The 19,353-nt window shown below is 29.5% G+C and overlaps 11 protein-coding genes across 11 annotated transcripts; 6 read left to right on the top strand and 5 right to left on the bottom strand.

Annotated features, from left to right (window-relative positions):
• Positions 1-1,216: 1,216 nt before the first annotated feature.
• On the top strand, positions 1,217-1,609 carry cgd1_490 (hypothetical protein; the record flags this gene model as incomplete). The annotated part of the gene is made up of 1 exon (XM_627907.1): positions 1,217-1,609. One exon carries the CDS (start codon positions 1,217-1,219, stop codon positions 1,607-1,609), a length of 393 nt encoding a protein of 130 aa, XP_627907.1.
• Positions 1,609-2,106, top strand: cgd1_480 (hypothetical protein; the record flags this gene model as incomplete). The annotated part of the gene is made up of 1 exon (XM_627906.1): positions 1,609-2,106. One exon carries the CDS (start codon positions 1,609-1,611, stop codon positions 2,104-2,106), a length of 498 nt encoding a protein of 165 aa, XP_627906.1.
• Positions 2,107-3,256: 1,150 nt separating this feature from the next.
• On the bottom strand, positions 3,257-6,055 carry cgd1_470 (predicted secreted protein, signal peptide, low complexity serine-threonine rich, possible mucin; the record flags this gene model as incomplete). The annotated part of the gene is made up of 1 exon (XM_627905.1): positions 3,257-6,055. The coding sequence occupies one exon, from the start codon at positions 6,053-6,055 to the stop codon at positions 3,257-3,259; it is 2,799 nt and encodes a 932-aa protein (XP_627905.1).
• Positions 6,056-7,119: 1,064 nt separating this feature from the next.
• On the top strand, positions 7,120-8,934 carry cgd1_460 (hypothetical protein; the record flags this gene model as incomplete). The annotated part of the gene is made up of 1 exon (XM_627904.1): positions 7,120-8,934. The coding sequence occupies one exon, from the start codon at positions 7,120-7,122 to the stop codon at positions 8,932-8,934; it is 1,815 nt and encodes a 604-aa protein (XP_627904.1).
• A 328-nt stretch (positions 8,935-9,262) lies between these two features.
• On the top strand, positions 9,263-11,029 carry cgd1_450 (hypothetical protein; the record flags this gene model as incomplete). Its single annotated transcript, XM_627903.1, has 1 exon — positions 9,263-11,029. The coding sequence occupies one exon, from the start codon at positions 9,263-9,265 to the stop codon at positions 11,027-11,029; it is 1,767 nt and encodes a 588-aa protein (XP_627903.1).
• A 17-nt stretch (positions 11,030-11,046) lies between these two features.
• Positions 11,047-11,631, bottom strand: cgd1_440 (hypothetical protein; the record flags this gene model as incomplete). Its single annotated transcript, XM_001388100.1, has 3 exons — positions 11,047-11,278; positions 11,361-11,433; positions 11,499-11,631. The coding sequence occupies 3 exons, from the start codon at positions 11,629-11,631 to the stop codon at positions 11,047-11,049; spliced, it is 438 nt and encodes a 145-aa protein (XP_001388137.1).
• A 948-nt stretch (positions 11,632-12,579) lies between these two features.
• cgd1_430 (possible emp24/gp25L/p24 family protein, transmembrane domain) lies at positions 12,580-12,972 on the top strand (the record flags this gene model as incomplete). The annotated part of the gene is made up of 1 exon (XM_627902.1): positions 12,580-12,972. A coding segment is annotated over one exon (393 nt), but the record flags the coding sequence as incomplete, so codon positions are not given.
• A 143-nt stretch (positions 12,973-13,115) lies between these two features.
• On the bottom strand, positions 13,116-13,842 carry cgd1_420 (20S proteasome beta subunit D2 (PBD2) , putative; the record flags this gene model as incomplete). Its single annotated transcript, XM_001388099.1, has 3 exons — positions 13,116-13,327; positions 13,392-13,658; positions 13,710-13,842. 3 exons carry the CDS (start codon positions 13,840-13,842, stop codon positions 13,116-13,118), a joined length of 612 nt encoding a protein of 203 aa, XP_001388136.1.
• Positions 13,843-14,822: 980 nt separating this feature from the next.
• On the top strand, positions 14,823-15,293 carry cgd1_410 (ubiquitin conjugating enzyme; the record flags this gene model as incomplete). Its single annotated transcript, XM_627901.1, has 1 exon — positions 14,823-15,293. A coding segment is annotated over one exon (471 nt), but the record flags the coding sequence as incomplete, so codon positions are not given.
• Positions 15,294-15,317: 24 nt separating this feature from the next.
• On the bottom strand, positions 15,318-17,504 carry cgd1_400 (protein kinase, CMGC/MAPK group; the record flags this gene model as incomplete). Its single annotated transcript, XM_627900.1, has 1 exon — positions 15,318-17,504. The coding sequence occupies one exon, from the start codon at positions 17,502-17,504 to the stop codon at positions 15,318-15,320; it is 2,187 nt and encodes a 728-aa protein (XP_627900.1).
• A 257-nt stretch (positions 17,505-17,761) lies between these two features.
• cgd1_390 (hypothetical protein with low amino acid complexity) lies at positions 17,762-18,628 on the bottom strand (the record flags this gene model as incomplete). Its single annotated transcript, XM_627899.1, has 1 exon — positions 17,762-18,628. A coding segment is annotated over one exon (867 nt), but the record flags the coding sequence as incomplete, so codon positions are not given.
• Positions 18,629-19,353: the final 725 nt, after the last annotated feature.

Raw genomic sequence — 19,353 nt, 5'->3', positions numbered from 1 at the left:
AATTGAGGAATATATTGGAGATTTCAGAAAAAAATTTGAAGATCAAGTTGATGATGTATGTTTCATTCCTCCCCTTTCCAAAACTAGTTTTAATAATACTTGATTTAATACTTAATCTATAATTCATGCCATTGAATGCTGATTGTTACGTATAAAATTGCAAAACTTTTTTTTTAATTAGATCACATTCTCTACTCTAAATGACCAGAAAAAAGCTTTTGAATGCTCTTCAAATTGTATTTCAAAATACTTAAAAAATTCAGACAAAAAAAAATCATTAGAAAATATTCAAGATTGTCTAAAGGTATGTTAATAAACTAATGATAATAGCAAAATTTAATAAAAATGATTATACTTTTTTTATATTGGATTTTCTTTCTTTGTTTGGTTTTCCATTATAATGCAGAAATGTCAAGATCCTCTTGAAACCTTTCAAAATAAAGTTAATCAAGAATTAAATATTATTAACGAAAATGTGATGAATTGCCACCAACTGTGTTTCAATAAATTCGAAAATCTATTTAAGGTAAGCTAATAATTATTAAGGCAAAATTTACTTAACTTTATATCTACTTGCAACAAAATGACAATTTTTTTTTTGTTAAAATTTCTTCTCCTTATTTTATAAATAATTTATATACAAACAGAAACCTAAGGATCTTCTAAATAGTTTAAATAAAGACCATGACTTGATTAAGTGCTATACTCAGTGTTTCACTGATAATTATCCAACTTTGACTGAAACAAAAGATCGTGTTATTAATAAAAAATAAAGATAATTTTTAAATTATAATAGATTTATAATAAGTTTTATTATTCATTACTACCCCACATATAATTGGAGAAAATTCACATGCACACGTACTTTTTTTAAAACTTAAGCAAAATCTACTCTGTAATCATATTACTTTTTAGTAGAAAATATATAAATAATCAATTCTTACATCTAATTATATTCAATACTACCAATAATTTACCAATCATTCTTTTTCTATTAATTAATTTCATATCCCATAATCATAATTACTTTTTTTAATTTTTCCACTTTATTCCTCCCCTCTCTAATTGACTTCCCGCCTAAACTGCCATAAAAAAAAGAATGCATGCAGCATTAGGCATGATGTTTTCAAAAATTATATAATAAAACAAAATTGATAAATAAAATGTTAAAAACTCAAATAAGTTAGGAAGCCAATTTAATCAATAAAGTATCAAAATGAGTGAGTTTGTATTAGTAGGTAGCAGTCTATTTGAGGAGAAGTTGATGGAATTTTTTAACGAAGGGGTAAAATCTAAGAAAATTAATAAAATGAATGCATTAATCATGAAAATACAAAAACATGAATTTGATTTGAGCGGCAAATTTCAAGAAAGTGATTCAAATGGTAAAGAATTACTAGTCCCAAAATGTGAAATAGAACAAAAAATAGAAATACCATTGGACCAAATATTGGCAACAGAAAGAAATTCCTTTGGAGTTGTTTCAACAGGAGAGCTCTTTGAGAATATTTGTCAGTTTCTGAGATCTGATGATAAAATTAGAGATTACAAAGATGATTTTAGAATAATATTAATTAATGGGGCATACTTTTCAAAGTATTTAAGGTAATGTTTAACTTAATCATCAAATTTCAAATCATAACAAATAAAAATACAAATTTCAGTCTTATAATTAAATATTTACCTACAAGAATTGATAATAATCAAATCATTCTATTTGAATTATTTAAACAAGTATACGAAGATATACTCTGTTTGATTTCTTGTATTCCAAACAATATAGTTAAGGAAACAGAAATCAATAAACTTAGTGAGTTGAATTTTAAAATAATGGTTCATAAGAATATAGAAAAAGATTCAAAAATATTTAAAGCATTCAATTATTCCTCCATTTCATACGATCCCAAGTCAAGTATATGCCAATCTACGAGATACTCTCCTTATCAATACAAAGATATTATCTTCAAGATTAATTCATTGACATTGTCATCCAGTTCTCACGAAACCATAAGCTTATTTATGGAAAATCAATTAACTTGTGTTAAAATAGTAAGTCTTAAACTTAAACAAAAATATCACACATTAACTTCTATTCCCTTCTTCTAAGACTATTACGTCAAAGACAATTAATATCATACCCATTAGACAAAAATTTAAAGATATAACTTCAGTTTTAACTGTACCATCATTGTATCTATTTAATATGCAAAATAATCATAATTTGTTAATCAATTGGTCTCCAGAGCAATCATCTACAAAAATCAATCGTGTTCTTTACACATCATTACTTGTAAGTTTTTTTTTTTGAAATATTTGCCATATCTAAATAATTATTCGTGAAACATTTTAAAATTTCAAACAAATTTCAGAATGTTGTTATCCAGATCATTGGTGCCATTGGAGTTCAAGTCAGTGATGCCATTACATTGAAATCAAAGATTGAAATTAATGATTATTTTCATTAATGCGGAAAGCAATAATAATAATAATAAAATTCCCCATTTCAATTAACTAAATCACAATTATGTAAGAAAATTTTGTTCTGAATTATTTTCTAATTGAAAGTTTGTGAAATAAAGAATCACAATATAAATATATAAACACTTCAAAAGATACATAAGCGTACTAATGTTACAGCTTCTTTTGCTTAAATTTATAACTTTAAATCCAGCGCCAACTGATTGAACATAAATAATTATTTAGAATATTCATTGAAAAATCTGAATGCATTTGGATGAGCATGCGAGAAATATTGTCACTTTTCTATCTTCAATCAATTTTATTGCCACATTAAGAGCTAACCCTACAGCTTCAAAAATGAAGTAAAATGTAACATTAAAAATCTCGGAAATTCTCAAGAACTATTCAACCACCCATTATTATATTAATTGAATTCTTATTACTACATGCAGCCCTGTTGTTGGCGCCCAAATGGTCATAATTTTCCAACTATGGTGCAAAATTAGTTGCATGTAATGAATATTTGAAAATAAAAAAATAAATATGCTTATTCATAATCACATAACTTTGGAACTTCCAATTCAGGCTTAATTGGATTAGTTTTAGTTAAATGTGAATTTTGTCATTTTATTCAGCATCTACTAACTTTCTATGCTTTAACCATACATTAACTTTAAAAAGTCAGATTTTTTTTATCTTGTATATTCATAATGAAAAAAGTTTTAATTTTTTTCATTACGAATCCCAAATTGTGTTATCCCAATTACTCCATCTTAATCAGTTATACCAATTTCCTTTAAGAATCATCATCCGTAAGTTCTTTCAAAAATTCAGAATCATATCGGGTCCCATCCTCATCATCGTCATCTTCATCATCATCTTCATCATCATCTTCGCCATCATTTCCATCTCCCTGATCAGTTTCTTCAACAGTTTGTTCGAGCTCAGGATGGAATTTACAAGCCATTGATTTAACTTGGGGTAATAGATATTCAAGTTCCAATTCAACAACTTTTTCTAATATCTTTAAAAGGCATTCTTCTAGAACAGACAGCTTACCCTCGTAGATTTCACTTTTCAATTTCAAAGATAAAGCGCGCACTTCACACCTTTTTACTTCACGTCCAGAATTTGTACATTCTCCAGTTTTTTGATTAAGTTCAAGTAATCTCTCTCGAGTTTGTAACATCTTTTCTGAGTTAGAGCTAAGTAATGATTTTAAAGCCGATACTGTGACACCAAATTGTTCTAGAGTTTGCGATAAATCTTCTTCGCTTACAATTCCAATTGAGGATAAGATTCTTTTGCAGTGACGTCGAGAAGATTCTATCTCTTCATAAATAAGAGAAGGAGTAATAACCTTTCCATTATATACAGGCACTTTTTCTGGATCAGGTCTTACACTTGATTCAGAATTTTCCAATAAACTGGAGCTTGTGGAATCAAGACTGGAAGTGGAGCCTGAACTTCTGGATTCAAGCGAAGAACCGTCCAAAGGCTGACCCCCAACTGCACCAAGAGCTGATTCGTCGAGTGATTTCACAGCCACTCCACTTCTTCCTCTCTTAGAACGTCTTTTAGGGTATTTTTCTCTTTGAGATGAATCTTCGTCACTGGAGCTTCCTGCTTCTTGTTGAGAATCTTTATGTCCTGTTTCCAAATCAGATTGTGACCTCCTAGCTCTACGATGTTTCTTGGGTGCACGCGCTTCTTCTTCTTCTTCCTCTTCAATTTTTGCAATCTTTTTCAAACATTTTTTTAGTTTGTGGATTTTCCTTTTAGCTAAGTAGATGGAACTTTCAACATCTCTGATTTTTTCCTCTAATTTTTGGCATAATTTTTGCAGTTTACGGTCTTTTTTAGCTTCTGGACCTTCACAACCCAACGCCTCAAACCTCCTAATCAAGGATTCTAGTCTTTTTTTTAACATTTTCAGGATAGCCTCCCACTTATAAAAATACCCTTCAACATAATCGAGTGAAGAGGCTTTATTTTGTTCAAAAGATAGGGTAGTTTTACCGGGGTTGGTGACGAAATTAATGACTTCTCTACAGAAAAGTGTGACGGAAGGTATGGCAGCAAAAGAAACTGCATCTCTAATTTCATCATCAGAATTAGAATCCGAATCAGAATCAGAATCAGAATCAGAATCAGAATCAGAATCAGAACTAGAACCAGAAGAGTCGATAGATATTCCGTATCTTCCTCTTCCTGAGTTATTGCCTTTGTCTCCTTTATCGTCACCGCCTCCACTTCCACTTCCTCCATAGGATCCTGATTCGCCACTTCCTCCTTCTCCTCCTCCTGATGCACCACCAGATGATCCTCCAGATGAACGGTCCTCACCTGAACCTCCTTTATCTCCTGTTTCACCGCTGCAACCTGGTTTTGTAGATTCAAGAGGATGATGGCCACCTGAAGATCTATCTCTACTCCTAGATCTGCTCCTAGACCTAGAACGAGTTCTAGTTGTTGTAGTACCGAGTTTGGTTTTGGGTTGAGAAGCTCTGGTAGTAGGTAGTGATGATTTCGGTCTTGCTCCTAATCCTGCAGAAGATTTTGTCGTTCCTGTTACCAATTGTTTAGATAATCCCCCAGTCGATGGTTTTGATGACCCTGATGAAAACGCTCTTGACAAACCTGACGATGTCGGTTTTGTTAACCCTGTTGCCGATACTCTTGGTGCTACTCCTGTTGCCGATGCTCTTGATGCTCCTGTTGATCCAGGCTTCAGTGGTTTTGATGAACTAGATGGCGCTGATGGCTTCGGCGTTACTCCAGTTCCCAATGGTTTTACTCCTGATCCAGGTCCCAGTGGTTTTGATGGTCTAGATGGTGCAGACGGCTTCGGCGTTACTCCAGATCCCAATGGTTTTACTCCTGATCCAGGTCCCAGTGGTTTTGATAGTCTAGATGGTGCAGATGGTTTTGATGTTACTCCAGATCCTAGTGGTCTTACTCCTGCTAGAGGCCCCGAAGGTTTCGTTGGCCTAGATGGTGCTGACGGCTTTGGTGCTACTCCAAGTGGTGCTGGTTTTGTAGTAAGCTTTGGGCTAGATGTAGATGACTTGGATTCAGAAACTCCTCCTGCTGCCGAATTTGATGTTAAACATGGAGATGGTATTCCCTCTTGAGATGGTTCACCGCATGGAGGTTGTACTCCTGATTGCCCCTCTTTTGGTGTAGACAAGCCTGTAGATGGAGTTCCTACAGACTTATCAGAAGGATCTCCTGTAGCTCCAGATTCATTTGGCTTAGGTTGATTATTTCTTTTTGAAGGCCCTTGCGTAGCTCCCGAGACAACTCTTGAAGATGAAGAGGCGCTATGCCCTAATGGTCTTGGTATAGTAACCCTAGGTTTACTGCTAGATCCTGAAGTAGTTGAACCTCCTACAGCTGAAGGTCTTGATCCTACTTTAGGGGTAGCTGGTTTACCACTACCATTTTCTCCAGTCTTATTTTTGGGGAGAGTCTTAAGTTTTACCAAAGAAACTTCACTAATGGCTTGATAATAATTAGAACCATAACTAACTGGATAAATTAGTGAAGTGTATAAGGTAAATAAATAAAAAATAGCCAGAAATAAATATCTCATATTTGATGAATATTATTGTCTCTATTTCTGATTTTATAAATGTAGAAGAATCCAAGTTATTTACAGTTTAGTAAGTGAAAGATGTACTAAAACTGATAAATTTTGGATAGGAAAATTTAGTCAAATTATATCGACTTTTGAAAATTACTTTTCTGGCAAAATGAATAGAATGTTATACTTAACAATATAAAATATCTTATTATCTTTTTCTAGCCTTTTCTAGGGGGGGCACCCAAGAGACTGTACATTTATATGAGTGAACGATATCGCGATATTCTTCTGATTAAATTATAAACTTAGTACTCGTAAACATCTACGTTTCAAAGCCATGATTACTTAGGATCCCAGCCTCCTTTAAATAAAAATACCAGATTAATACCTAATTTCCATCCGAGAAATCTCCTAAATAATATTCTAGACTATTATACTAGTGCTATTTCAGTCTATTATATTAAGTCAGGTACCTGTTTTCAAATTTTGAAATTATTTTAAGGTTTGAAGCTCCTAAACCCAACCATTATCAAAGACTACCTCCATTTAATATATCTTTGCTAATTCGTAATGATAATATTGAGAAAAAAAAGATGCGGTGAATTTCTGAGCAAGTAACTAAGAGGTTTTATTCTTAGAAAAAATAGTAGGCGCCAAACTCTATAAAATTACTAAATGCGAGAGAATAATTAAAATTAAAAAAAAACGAACAAAAACAAAATAATAAAAACAATGAATGAGTATATAAAACTTATTTTAATTAGGAAAATGGATAAAATTTGCTTTGTTTTTAAGACTTTTTTTATTTAGTTAAGCTTCAACTTATTTTTTTTACTAGTATAATATTAATAAATAAATAGTAATACCGGTATAGCTGTTCCCGCCTAAACCGGAATTTAAAATTAATTTGTTGATGAGGGGCTCATTTTTTTTTTGCATGCGTTAAGAAAGAACAAATTAATAAAGCCAACAAATGTAAATGAGAAAAGATAGAAATTTGAGGAATAATAAACGAAAGGCTGTATTGATATACTGAAATGACAAATAAAAAGTACGTAGGTAAAATTTAATAAATGATTGAAGAGAAAGAATTAGAAAAAAGAATGAATTCAGAAAGTTACTCTGAATTTGAGCCGAGCTCGAATGAAGGATTTTTCCAAGATGAAACGGAAAGCAATAAGAGTAAAATGATTTGGTCAGAAATAGGGCATATTGTTCACTCTAATAGAAAACCCCAGTATAGCTTATCTTCGATTTTAAGAAGAACAAATCTGTTTGATGAGCAAGAATTAAACCAATATGAGGAGCCACCTGTGGATAATGTGAACAATGTAGATATAACATTAAGAGAAATTGGTGAACCTGACAAATTAGATGATTATAATATGGCAAGAAAATCAAAAACTCTAGAGTTATTACAAGTTACTGATATAATTAAAAATGTACACAAAGAGGAGGTAAAAATATATTTGGATGAAATTGCAGAATTAAGATCACAAATTCTGCAGATGTCTAAGAATAAGATTAATGAAATTGCAGAACATGATATTATGGAGGAGAAAGAAAGTTTGAGAGAAGTAGAAGAAAGAATTAATATTAAAGATGAAGAAGTAAAGTTTGAGGAGAAAGGAATAAATACAAATACAAATATAGAATTGAATTTACAAATGTTAGATTCAATTCAAATTTTACTTAGTAAAACTAATAATGAGTTTGTAAGTTCTTTGGTACACAAAATTGAACTTTTCCCTGAGGTTTTACCAGATACTACAATGCAAAGTACAGATTATGAACAATTACTAATAGAGAAAAATAACTATATTCAAAGACTTGAAGATTTAAACATTGAAATTCAAAGACAATTAGATCTGAGAAATGAGCAGTTTTCATCAGTCAGTCTTGAGCTTGTTAAACAAAAAAGTCTTTTTGCAAAAGAATCAGAGAATTTAAAAAAGAGTCAACAAACAGTAATTGAAATGGGAAATCAAATGAAACAGCTTTTAGAAAAAGCATCCGAAAATGAAAAATATCATTTAGAGCAACAAGAATTATTTAATACTAATAATTCCGTTCTAAATGAAGTAGTTCAGAAACTGGAATTTGAAAAAAAAAGCTTAAATGACTTTTTACAAGATCTATTAAATTTCATTGGATATCATATTGAAAGTGAATCTATTCTTGAGTCAAACTTTTCTGATCTTTTTGATAATTATTCCAAAGACTCACTGATTTGGGAAAGCTATCCAAATTTAATTGAATTTATTATTATTATTGATAAAGTCTTCCAGCCTCTAAAAGAACTCTTGTGGAATAAAAAAAATACTTTTTTAATGGATTCAGAAACTCAAACAAATCCTCAAAATAAAACTAAAACCAAATTAAATGTCGAAAGAATTTCCAATATCTTCATCCAATCAATAAGCAATCTCCAAAACCAAAACTATTATGAAGATATTCCTATTACAAGCAATTATATTTTAGAAAATGTTCACAAGAAAGATTTTCTTAATAAAACTAATAATGAAAGAAATATTGACTTTGTAAGCAGTGTATCAGTTACAAGACTTAGAAACGAAATCAATATTTTAAAGAATCAGCTGGATGCCTCCAAACAAAAACTTAAACTCAAAGATCTTGAAAATAAGAAACTTTCAGAGGAAATCTCATACTTGAAGAACAAAATTATCAGAAATAAAACTTATAATACTTCTTTATCAAATCAAAATTTTGATCATAATTATAATGAAAATTATAAATTAATTAACAATTTAAAACTTAACAAACTATCTAGATCTAAAAACTATTATTCAACCTTGAATCACAATAATTATTCCGATGAAAATTGGGATGAAATATTCTCTGTCATACAACAACTTAAAGGACCCTAGAATTTTACTATAATCTTTTGAATTATTTTTATATATTTATTTTTTATTCATTCTTGACATTCTAATATATATAATCACCTTTTTTCATCGACTAAAATTTATGCATGGAAGACATAGACGTATGCACTGCAGTACCGGTACTTGTAAAATATTGAAAATGTAAAAATATTAAGATAACAATAATAATAAGAAAAAAAGTGTAGAGATTGTAATATATGTGTGAGTAATGAATTTCTTTTTTTATATTTAATATATTACACTTTTTTTCTTTTTTTTTTTTGAGTTGTCTAAACTACAGCTAAAGATTAGTAATTGAAAGAGAAAAGTAATGGCTTCTTGTTTTGGTAAAAGAAAGGGAAACCCTAATAAATCTTCTTCAATTGCTGACGTTAGTGTGTATCCACCGCCTATTCTAATTCAGAAATCGTTGGTAATTCCAGGATTTATTAGGGAAGGAAGACAATTATCCAGAGCTTTGAGCTTATCTTTGGATGTTGAGGATTTAAATACTATTTCAGATTCTCAATCCCAATATTCTTTAGAAAATAAATTTGAAAAACTTCCAACAAAAAGTGACTTATTAAGAGAAAATTTATCTTTCAAAAACAACTATCAAGATTTGGATCTGGAATATGATAATGAAAAGAATCCTGATTATTATATATATCAAAGTCTAGACTCTAATAATGAATCTGACCTAATTCTTAAAAATCAAAATACCAATTCTAAGAATTCTAATGATTATTTAGATGAGTCAAATAATCAAATTATTCAAAAACTTAAATCTAAACCCGTTAATGGACAAACTGGCAATAGTGTTATTGTTAACCCAGTTAATATTAAACCAAGGGAAATCAAAAGAGTTGGTACTAATTCATCAAATAACTTTGTTAAATCCACAAGTTCTTTAAAGAAAAATGATGAACCTTTAAAATCTTCAAGTAATCACTTTGAGGATCTTTCTTTTAATGATTATATTACATCAAATGATTATATTGAGAGATTTTTAAGCAAGAAAAAGAGCACAGAAGATGTTTTAGAAGATGTTTTAGAAAATGATTTAGAAAATAACATTACTGATTTAATCATTTCAGATACAAATTCTGTTAGTAATGATCATGATCATGACAATAATCATTACTATTATGACCCTGATAAAAATAAACCAATTTCTACAATTCAGTCGAAAATTTCTAATAAGAATTCTCCAGAAAATAGAAAGAGAATATTTTCTGCTCCAAATGAACCAATTATTCATATTGACCAATTTTTGAACGATGAATTAAAAGGTAAAGAAGTTATTAAAAACACTAAGAATAGGCATAGAACATCATCTCTAAGAATTTTAGCACAAAGTGTAATTAATCTTATGAACAAAAGAGGTAGTAAAGGACGTAGTGAAAGAAATGAAGTTAAATCTATTAATAAATTACTTAATAATTTAGAAATTCAAAGCTCTAAATCATCCGAATCTTCCTTTTCAAGACATTCAAATTCTACTATTGTCTCAAACTCTCCTTCTCTTTATGACCAAGATCTTAACTCTTTGAACAAAACAATAAAAAATTTGAAAAATTCTAAGAAACAAGTTTCATTTGAAATGGATCTTAAAAAACCAGAAAAGAAGAGATCATCCAGAATATCAAAAAGGTTCTCAAATTTACTTGGAAGAAGACCCTCAAAAACTTATTCTGATGTTCAATTTAGTAAGAAATTATCAGAACCTAAGATAAACTATCCTAACAATAATAATAAAGCTGATGATTATAATGATAATGCTAAGAATAATATAATTCTCTTGGAAGATGGAATTTTTACTACAAATCAAGATGAAGTTAAACAAGTTCAAGAATTCAATATTCCAATTACATTATTAAAATCTGAATCTAGTGAAACTCTTAACTCAAACTTTTCATTAGATCAAAGAGTTGCAAGAACTTATGATATGCAAATTATCACTTATGATCAAACTCCTATACCAATTCCAAATCTTCCTAGAGGAAGAAGACTTCAATCTTTGGAAAATCTTGAGAATTGTTATCTTGTTATTAGCCCAAATATATCAAATATGCTTTCATCATGTTATTGCAAGTAAAATTAAAATCTATTATCTTATTCTTTTCCAAGTAAGACTGTGATTCCCATCATCCCTACAAGAGCATACTTAAGCCAAGGATAATCATTAAGCCAAATTGTGATCATCCCAACTTTTGGAATAATCCCAACAGCTGTTCCCATAATATGTTTATTATTAAGCCAGAATTGATTTTCATTATATAATCCTCTATCATCAACATCGTTATTATCACCCTTTGTCAAAATACTAATTTCACCGTCGTTTGGTCTAATGGCAAATAATAGTAATTTAATAGTTAGTTTTTATTAAATTATATATTCAGTAAGCTTTTATTGATTTCTTAACTTACCCTTCATGATAAGACAATACTCTATGTACAATAGGAATATCTCTTCCTTCAAGTGAAAAAACAACGATATCACCTAAAATTTCCGAGTAAATATTTCAGTTCCAGAAAAAAAAATAATAATAAAGATTTCACTCTTACCTATTGTAATTGACTTTCTATTATATAAAAACAAAATATCGCCTCTATAGAATCCTGGTTCCATTGATCCACTTAAAACTACAACTACTGGACTTTGACTATTAGTTGCAACCATAAGGCCTCTCCAAAGCATGAGAGCTGATAGAACGATACAGGCTTTTATTTGAAATGATTAATTTTTATTTATTTTAATAGATATTATTAGTTACAGTTTTAGTTAGAAAAAAACTTTTTTTTGGAAAAAAAAACAAAACTTACCTAAAGTTAAGCACTGATAAATTGTTTGGTGTGGCTTAGAGAGGATTTGTTTTGCCTCATTCTTTGCCTGAATTATAAACTCCATATCTCAACCTTATATTAACTTTATTATGAACACCTAACTCTTAGTTAATATTTATATATATATATAATTTTTTTTATTTATTTATTTATTTTCTTTATTTTGTGAATTATTTATTTTCCAGACTTTAGTAATTAAATAATAATTATTGCATCCCCCCACAGTCATGCAGCCCGCCTAACTAAATGTCAAAGTTACGTGTAAATAAAAAATTAAGAGTTAAAAAAGTATATTAAGTATAGGCTGAAAAATTGGAACTTGATAATTTTCCAAAATTGTTATTTTTTTATAAAGGTTTGATTAGAACTTCTAGATATTCACTTTTTTTTGCTCAAGTGTACAACATTGCAGGCAAATTATTTCAATTAATGAGAATAAAGTTATTAAGAATGAACAAAAGTTCATTATACGTTCTAGTTTTACTTTTAATATCCTACTTAAAATACACAAAATGTATGGATTTTAAGTTAAAGTTAAATCCTCAAGAAATTAAGTGTTTATGTAAGTTTTTTCACTTAAAAAAAAATTTCATGTTAACAAAACTGAATTTTCCTTTTTTAATATAAATAGCTGAATCAATGTTAAAAAGTACACTAATTACTTTGAGTGTTATAGCAGAAAAACAAGCAAATATTCAGATTATTGATGATACTCACGTTCTTTTTGAGTCAAGTAAGTGTATATTCAAGGTCTAATAAAAGAAATGTTTAAATTGACTTGATTTTTTTTTTTTTAAATTAAATTCCAATAGAGGAAAAAAATCCAAAAGCTGCATTTACTACAATAAAAACTGGAATACATCGGTTTTGTTTTATTAATACTTCACAAGAAGATAATTGGGTATCAATAGCTCTAAAATGGGGTCCAGGAGCATACGATTCAGGTTCAATCGCAAATAAAGCAGATTTTGAGCCAATAGACATAGCTATGACTAATATAAATGTCGCTCTAAAGGAATATCAAGCAAATATAAAGCAAATGAAAAGCCTTGCAAATAGTATTCAACATGCTACAAGCAATGCATCAAATAGAATCGCAGCTTTCTCCATTTTCAATATTGCTTCAATAATTGTAATCAGTGTCATACAGACTTTATATATAAAGAAATTCTTTAGGTCCAGGAAACTAATATAGTAGTAAACATTTTCTATCTAGAATAAATAATGTAGAATATAATAATCAATCCCTTAGACTGTGTGTGGATTATTATGTTATTGCATGCATGTATGCATGCATGTGTGGTTTTGATGGAATTTTAATTCCAAGAAAAATTAAAGTTACTCCTTCATAACAGGTGTTGCAGTACCATTTTCAATCTTAATGAATTTAACACCTTGACTATCCACAATCTTGACAAACAAACTATATTGAGATAGTAAAAATCTAGTCTTAAGTTCTTCTGAGCATTTAACTAAAATATCAAGTGCTTCTTCTTGAGTGATATTTGGTTTATAGTATTTATCCAATATACCAGTCACCAAGAGTCCACCTAAATTTGTAAAGAATAATAATTAGAAAAAAAATGGAAGAAAGTGAGAAATCTTAAAACTTACCGTAACCGTGAGCAGCATTGTTAACATTTCCTAAAGATGCCAGTTCGTCCATCCAGTAAAGCTTTGCACCTTCCTCTTTAGTATATCCACCAATCAAAATATTTACATTGTGTGGATCTGATCTAAGTAATTCTGCAAGTTCATTTCTCGTGAAGTTAGCTGTAGCTGTAGTACTGAGTTGTACTCCATTTCTGAGTCTGTATAAATTCAAATTACATTTAATATATTCTCCAAATTGCATTCTATCTCCCAAAGTTCCTCCAACACCTTGAAAATGTTAAATATTATTTAAAGATACAAATAAACTAAACAACTTACCGATCAATTTATTTTCGTCAATCTCCATAATCTTATCATCTTTCAAACTTAATCTAAATACATTACTAAATGCTACAGTGTCTGAAGCTAACGCTACAAAATCTGGGCCTTTTATTCCAATTAAAGAATCCATTTCTATTTTCCAATTATACTTAGACCCAAAATTATTATTGAACCTATTTGTTTTTAATAAATTATTTTAGGTCTTAATTCAATTTATTTTTTTTACAGCCTCTCCCCTCTTTAACTTCACAAGCCTGAATAAAATTTCTTTATTTCCTAATTTTCCCCCAATAATTTTTACTTTAAAAATTATTTTACGTATATTTCATGAAAATCAATCAAATATTATTATTTCTATTAAACATTTAAATCCACGCACTAAACTTTTTACAATATCAACTCACCCCCTCTCTCCCCCCTTTATAATACTAATACTATCCAATTTTGGCTCCCACAATTAATTTAGCATGCCTCCCGCCAAAAGAATGTTGGCGCCAATTGGAATTGTTATCTAAATAAATATTTAATTATCGGTGTTTGAATTCTGTAATTTATGAACCTTATATTTTAACGAACAAAAATAATAGCTATAATTTTATAAAAACTAGCTTCTACGATTTCATTAGTTTTTTCTTTACTTTGCATGCGTACACACATTATGATTTTATGAAATCAAACTTAAAATGAATTTTAGACCCTTATTGAAGATATTAAATTCTGGAAACAATCATATCTCTAACTTATTCAACTCAATTATTTACTTGATCTTAATCTTTTGCTCGCATTAGTTATATTACTTATGTTTCACATATTTTTCATATAATTAATTATTTAGCGGGAACTTTCCGAGCTCTTTGGATTAATTAGAATGCGAACTAATAAGATTAAGGCTAGTTTGTGATAATAGATAATTACTTCCTATTTAAAATTTAAAAAGATCGGTTAGCTCTGCTGTTTGCTTGAGGAATTGTGTTTGTTTGGGTTTAGGCTTAGAAGGGAAAATGAGGAATGTTGCACAAGAATTACTGAAGAAGCAATTTATGGGTAAGTTATTCATGACGTTCTAATTCAAAATATTAGTAATTAATAAAAATTATTAAATTACCATAATTCTTTGTATATTCAGAGCTTATTAGAGATGATACTTCTGGCTTTTCTGTGGGTTTAGATGATGATTCAAACTTTCTAAGATGGCGTGTATGCTTTGAAGGACCACCAGATACTTTATATGAAGGTGGTATATTCAATGCATTATTGACATTTCCAGAAGATTTCCCAAATAGCCCTCCAAAAATGTGTTTTGAACAAGAAATGTGGCATCCTAATGTATATCCTGATGGAAATGTATGCATATCTATACTTCATCCTCCTGGCCATGATAGATATAATGAGCAAGAAAGCCCTGATGAGAGATGGCGTCCAATATTTGGAGTTGAAAGCATTCTTGTTTCTGTTATTTCTATGTTAGGAGAGCCAAATTTGGATTCACCTGCAAATATTGATGCTGCATTAGAATTTAAAAACAACATTAATGAATATAAAAAGAAAGTTAGAGCTATTGTTAGACAAAGCGTTGAATAAACAACTTAGTAGCAACCAGAATGCCTAGGAAAAGTAAGGATGTGTTACTACTTCTTTAATACTTATTCTTTCTTTATATTTAGGCTTTAGTAGTTTTTTAATTAAATCTAAAGCTTCTGGAGAATCTAATCCAACTTCTGATGGGTCATATTTACGTATCAAGTTGCTAAAGTATTCATCACTACATTTTCTTGTAATCCCTATGACATCCTGTTGTGAATTTTTCATAGACTTTTGGATAGCTTTTTCAATGATTATTGAAATGAATCTATCCAATTTATTTGAATATCCCAATTTCCCTTCACTAATATCTAATAAGCATAGCCTCATTAAACTAAGTCTATATACTGAGTCAGCAACCAGTTCATCTTGATTTATATTGGTATTGCTATCTTCATTAATGAGTTGTTTAACATGGAAAATTACTCTTTTAAGAATATGTTGGAATTCAGAATCTTCATCTAATACTGAAAAAACTTGCAAATTTCCCCAAATCATTTGTAGCATTACAATCCCTACACTCCAAACGTCGTAACTTAATTTTCTGGGGTTCTCCTCATTCTCAGATCCAAAAGATTTAAATTGTACTTCTGGAGGCTGAAAACCTTCTGTTTCATCTCCTGATGTTGGACCAATCTTACCATATAATGCCTCTTGTATGTCCTTATAGCTGTTTTCAGAGAAGATCCCTTGTCTCATATCCTCGTCCCCACTTACCATTGCGCTTCCCCAATCTCCAACTCGAACGTAAATTGACTCTTGTCCAAACTCATCTTTAACTTGAGAAATGAATATATTTGAAGGCTTAATATCTCTATGTATTATTCCGAGACTGTGAGCACTATTTAGACCTTGAAAAATCTGATAAAGAATTTCCTTAAAGATATTTTTTTCTTTAGATTTTCCTTTAATTTTTTTCCACCAAAATTCAGATGGAATAAGTGAACCATTATCATCAATATCAAAAAGTAAATTCCCAAGGCTAACACCTTCATATCTATAAACAAGCCATATATTGGATTTAGCATTTGAATCCTTGAAAGTTTCGTGATCTTCAATATTTTCCTCAAAAATATGTAAAAACCTGGAAACATTTGGAAGGCAATACAAAATTATCCCAAAAAACACTTCTCTTACAACACTATAAATGATCGTAGATTCTTCTAGATTGTGACTCATCTTCTTCATAACAATATCCAGTACATCCCCATCTTTTTCTTGATTAGAAGAGTTTCTTGGTACACTAGGAGCCATTTTGGCCTTATTAAAGTCTTTTTTAAGCATATCTAGAGCATCTAAAATCAAAGAATTCAATTCATGATTAAGCAATTCTCCTCTTCTCCAATATAAATGATCATTTTTCACAGGTTTTTCGGTTCCACAATTTCCAAATGGTTCTGATAAATATTCAGTAAATGCTAATCCTCTCCAAACTTCTCCATAAGATCCTTTATTGAATTTGAAATACCTAATTAAACCTTTAATTTTGTCATTAGGATAGGATGAGTGAAGTTTATTTAGATCATTGTCAAAATTTAGGCCTAGAACTCCATCACTCATCTTTATTAGACTTTTTTCCTTGTATAAAGTTAATTCGTTGGATATTGCATAATCATTTTCTGTATTAGGAAGTAAATTAAGAAAGGGTGCCCCTTCCAATAATAATCTATTAGTATAATCAATTCTCAAGATATTATTATCAATATTAAGTGTTTTATATTCAAGTTCCCTTAGTCTCTTATTTTGAATATTTCCTAGTCTTTTCCTCCAAATTCCTTGATTGTTTTGCTTATTTTTACCTAATACTGAAAGTTCTTTAAGCTTATTTATATCTAGTTTTGACCAAGTTTTTGGAGAGTACTTTTTAATAATTATTCCAGATTCACTATCTTCATTTTTATTTGATAATAAATCTCCTGAATTATTGTCTTTAGAGAATAGTAAAAGCATTTTCTGTTTATCGTGGTCCATCATTTTAAAAAGTAATAAGTATGCATCATTGTCTTTTGAAATTACATTAAATTCTTCATTTAGTTGGTTATTTTTTTGATTTCCCTGGTTGCTAAAACTATTTTGGCGACTTAACTCAACTTTGGACTTTTCTTCTCTAGGTTCACAGACTTTTCCATTTTCACTAGCTTTTAATAATAGTAAAATATTGAAAATTGTCAGTAGAAAAACTCCATAAAATCTTGTATTGTACCAGAACATAGTTGAAATTCTAAATATACACAAAAAGCATATTTATTCAAAATATTAATTTATAATCATTCATATAATCTACCATTAAATTACTGGAGTGAACATTATTAAAGAAATAAAACGTTTGTTATTTTTTTCAGCTTCTCCCAGTCCTCCAAGAAAATTGGGAGTTCTTATGAAATTATTGGGATTAAATAATAAAAAATTTATGCTTAAAAACTATTAAAAATTCTACGAATCTAATTACTTAAAAATACTTTAAAAATTCATGCAAATGGAGAATGAACAACTTGGCGCTTTTGATTATTAATGGCGCCTTCAATTGCATTTCTAATACCTGAAGCAGAATTCTCATAATTTTGAGTTCTCATACGAATATTTTGAGAAATAGAGATGCATGTAGCATTATACTCCTCACCTGCAGCATTGTTATCCTGAGTAAGCCTTTCAACGGAAAGATGATAATCTTTGGATGATTGTTCTCTCCTTTGATTAAGCTTAATTGTAGTCTCATTAACATAGTTGGTTAGATCTTGAATATGTTGATTAACTGCATTTAGTTCTTTCTTGTAACTAACATCAATGTTACTAAGATTGGATCTATATTCAGAGTTCAGCTCGGCAATTTCCCGCTCTAGCTGAGCTTTTAAATCTTCAATTTCCTGTACGGCTTCCTTTGATGTTGTCATTAGTTTGACATTAATTTCGGAAAGTTTGTTTGTGGCTTCATTGACTTTAGTTTGAAAGTCGCAATCAAATTTGGATTTTTCCTTGTAATATTGGGATTGGATCATAATTTTTTCTTCATTTAAACTAGGGAGATTCTTCTCATACATTTTTCTAAGTTCTTCAAACTCCTTTTGGATTTGGACATTTTCATCAGACATCTTGTCTTGAGCTCTTTGAATCTTTTCATTATTTTCATTAAGAGTTAATTGATACCTTTCTTTTGCTTGAAACAGAATATTGTTCATTTCAGCAATTTCCTTGTGATAATCTGTGGATAATTCTTGTAAAGTCAATACCAAGCTTCTAGGGTCAGCATATCCTGAATTCATGTTATTTTTAGTTGTGTACATTGTTATAATCGAGAATTTGAACACTTTTTGACTTTGATTTAGGTTATTTGATTCTTAATATTTTTCACTTAAATATGCAAATTAGCTCAAAACTAGAAAGGTAGGGGTGAACCAAAACTTTTTAGAAGAACTTACTAAGTGATTTTTGCTAAGTTAATTATTGTAGTAATAAAAATCCTTGATTATGTGTAAATTTCATTGATTCCATTTACCACACACAACACACATTTAGGCGGTAAAATGCAAACTTTCTACATCACACCACAAAAATAAATAAATAAAAATAGAATTAGAATTAATCAATTAATGATTCATAATACCTGATAGAAAATGAAGAGTTATTAGGAATATATTTTTTTCTAGATCAGAGTATGACTATACCTTTTTCTCGATATAATTTCAACGTGTAACAATTTGAATTTTTCAAGTGGCTAAAAGCATTATTGCTACTAATGAATTAAAGGTCCAAATTTATTTTTCATATTTCCACTTAGATATACGAGTAATATAATTGAATATTGAATGAATTCCAAATTGGAACCGAATAAAACGCTAAATTATTTCGAATTTATTTGAATTCTTGTTTTTTGTTCCTAATATTTAGATTATTTTTTTTAAATATTGTATATAATCCCGGTAAATAATTACATTATTAATGCGGAAAATATAAATTATATAAAAACTTAAGTATTAGTAATTTAGAAGAAAATATCGTGGAGAGTATACATAAATTGAGTTAACAATTATGATTAGCTTTATATATAGTTTTTGAAGTAGTC

Source organism: Cryptosporidium parvum, chromosome 1, assembly GCF_000165345.1.
Source record: "Cryptosporidium parvum Iowa II chromosome 1, whole genome shotgun sequence".
Classification (NCBI taxonomy): domain Eukaryota; phylum Apicomplexa; class Conoidasida; order Eucoccidiorida; family Cryptosporidiidae; genus Cryptosporidium; species Cryptosporidium parvum.
Note: the sequence above shows the minus strand (reverse complement) of the source record. Positions and strands in the feature narration are given on the sequence as shown.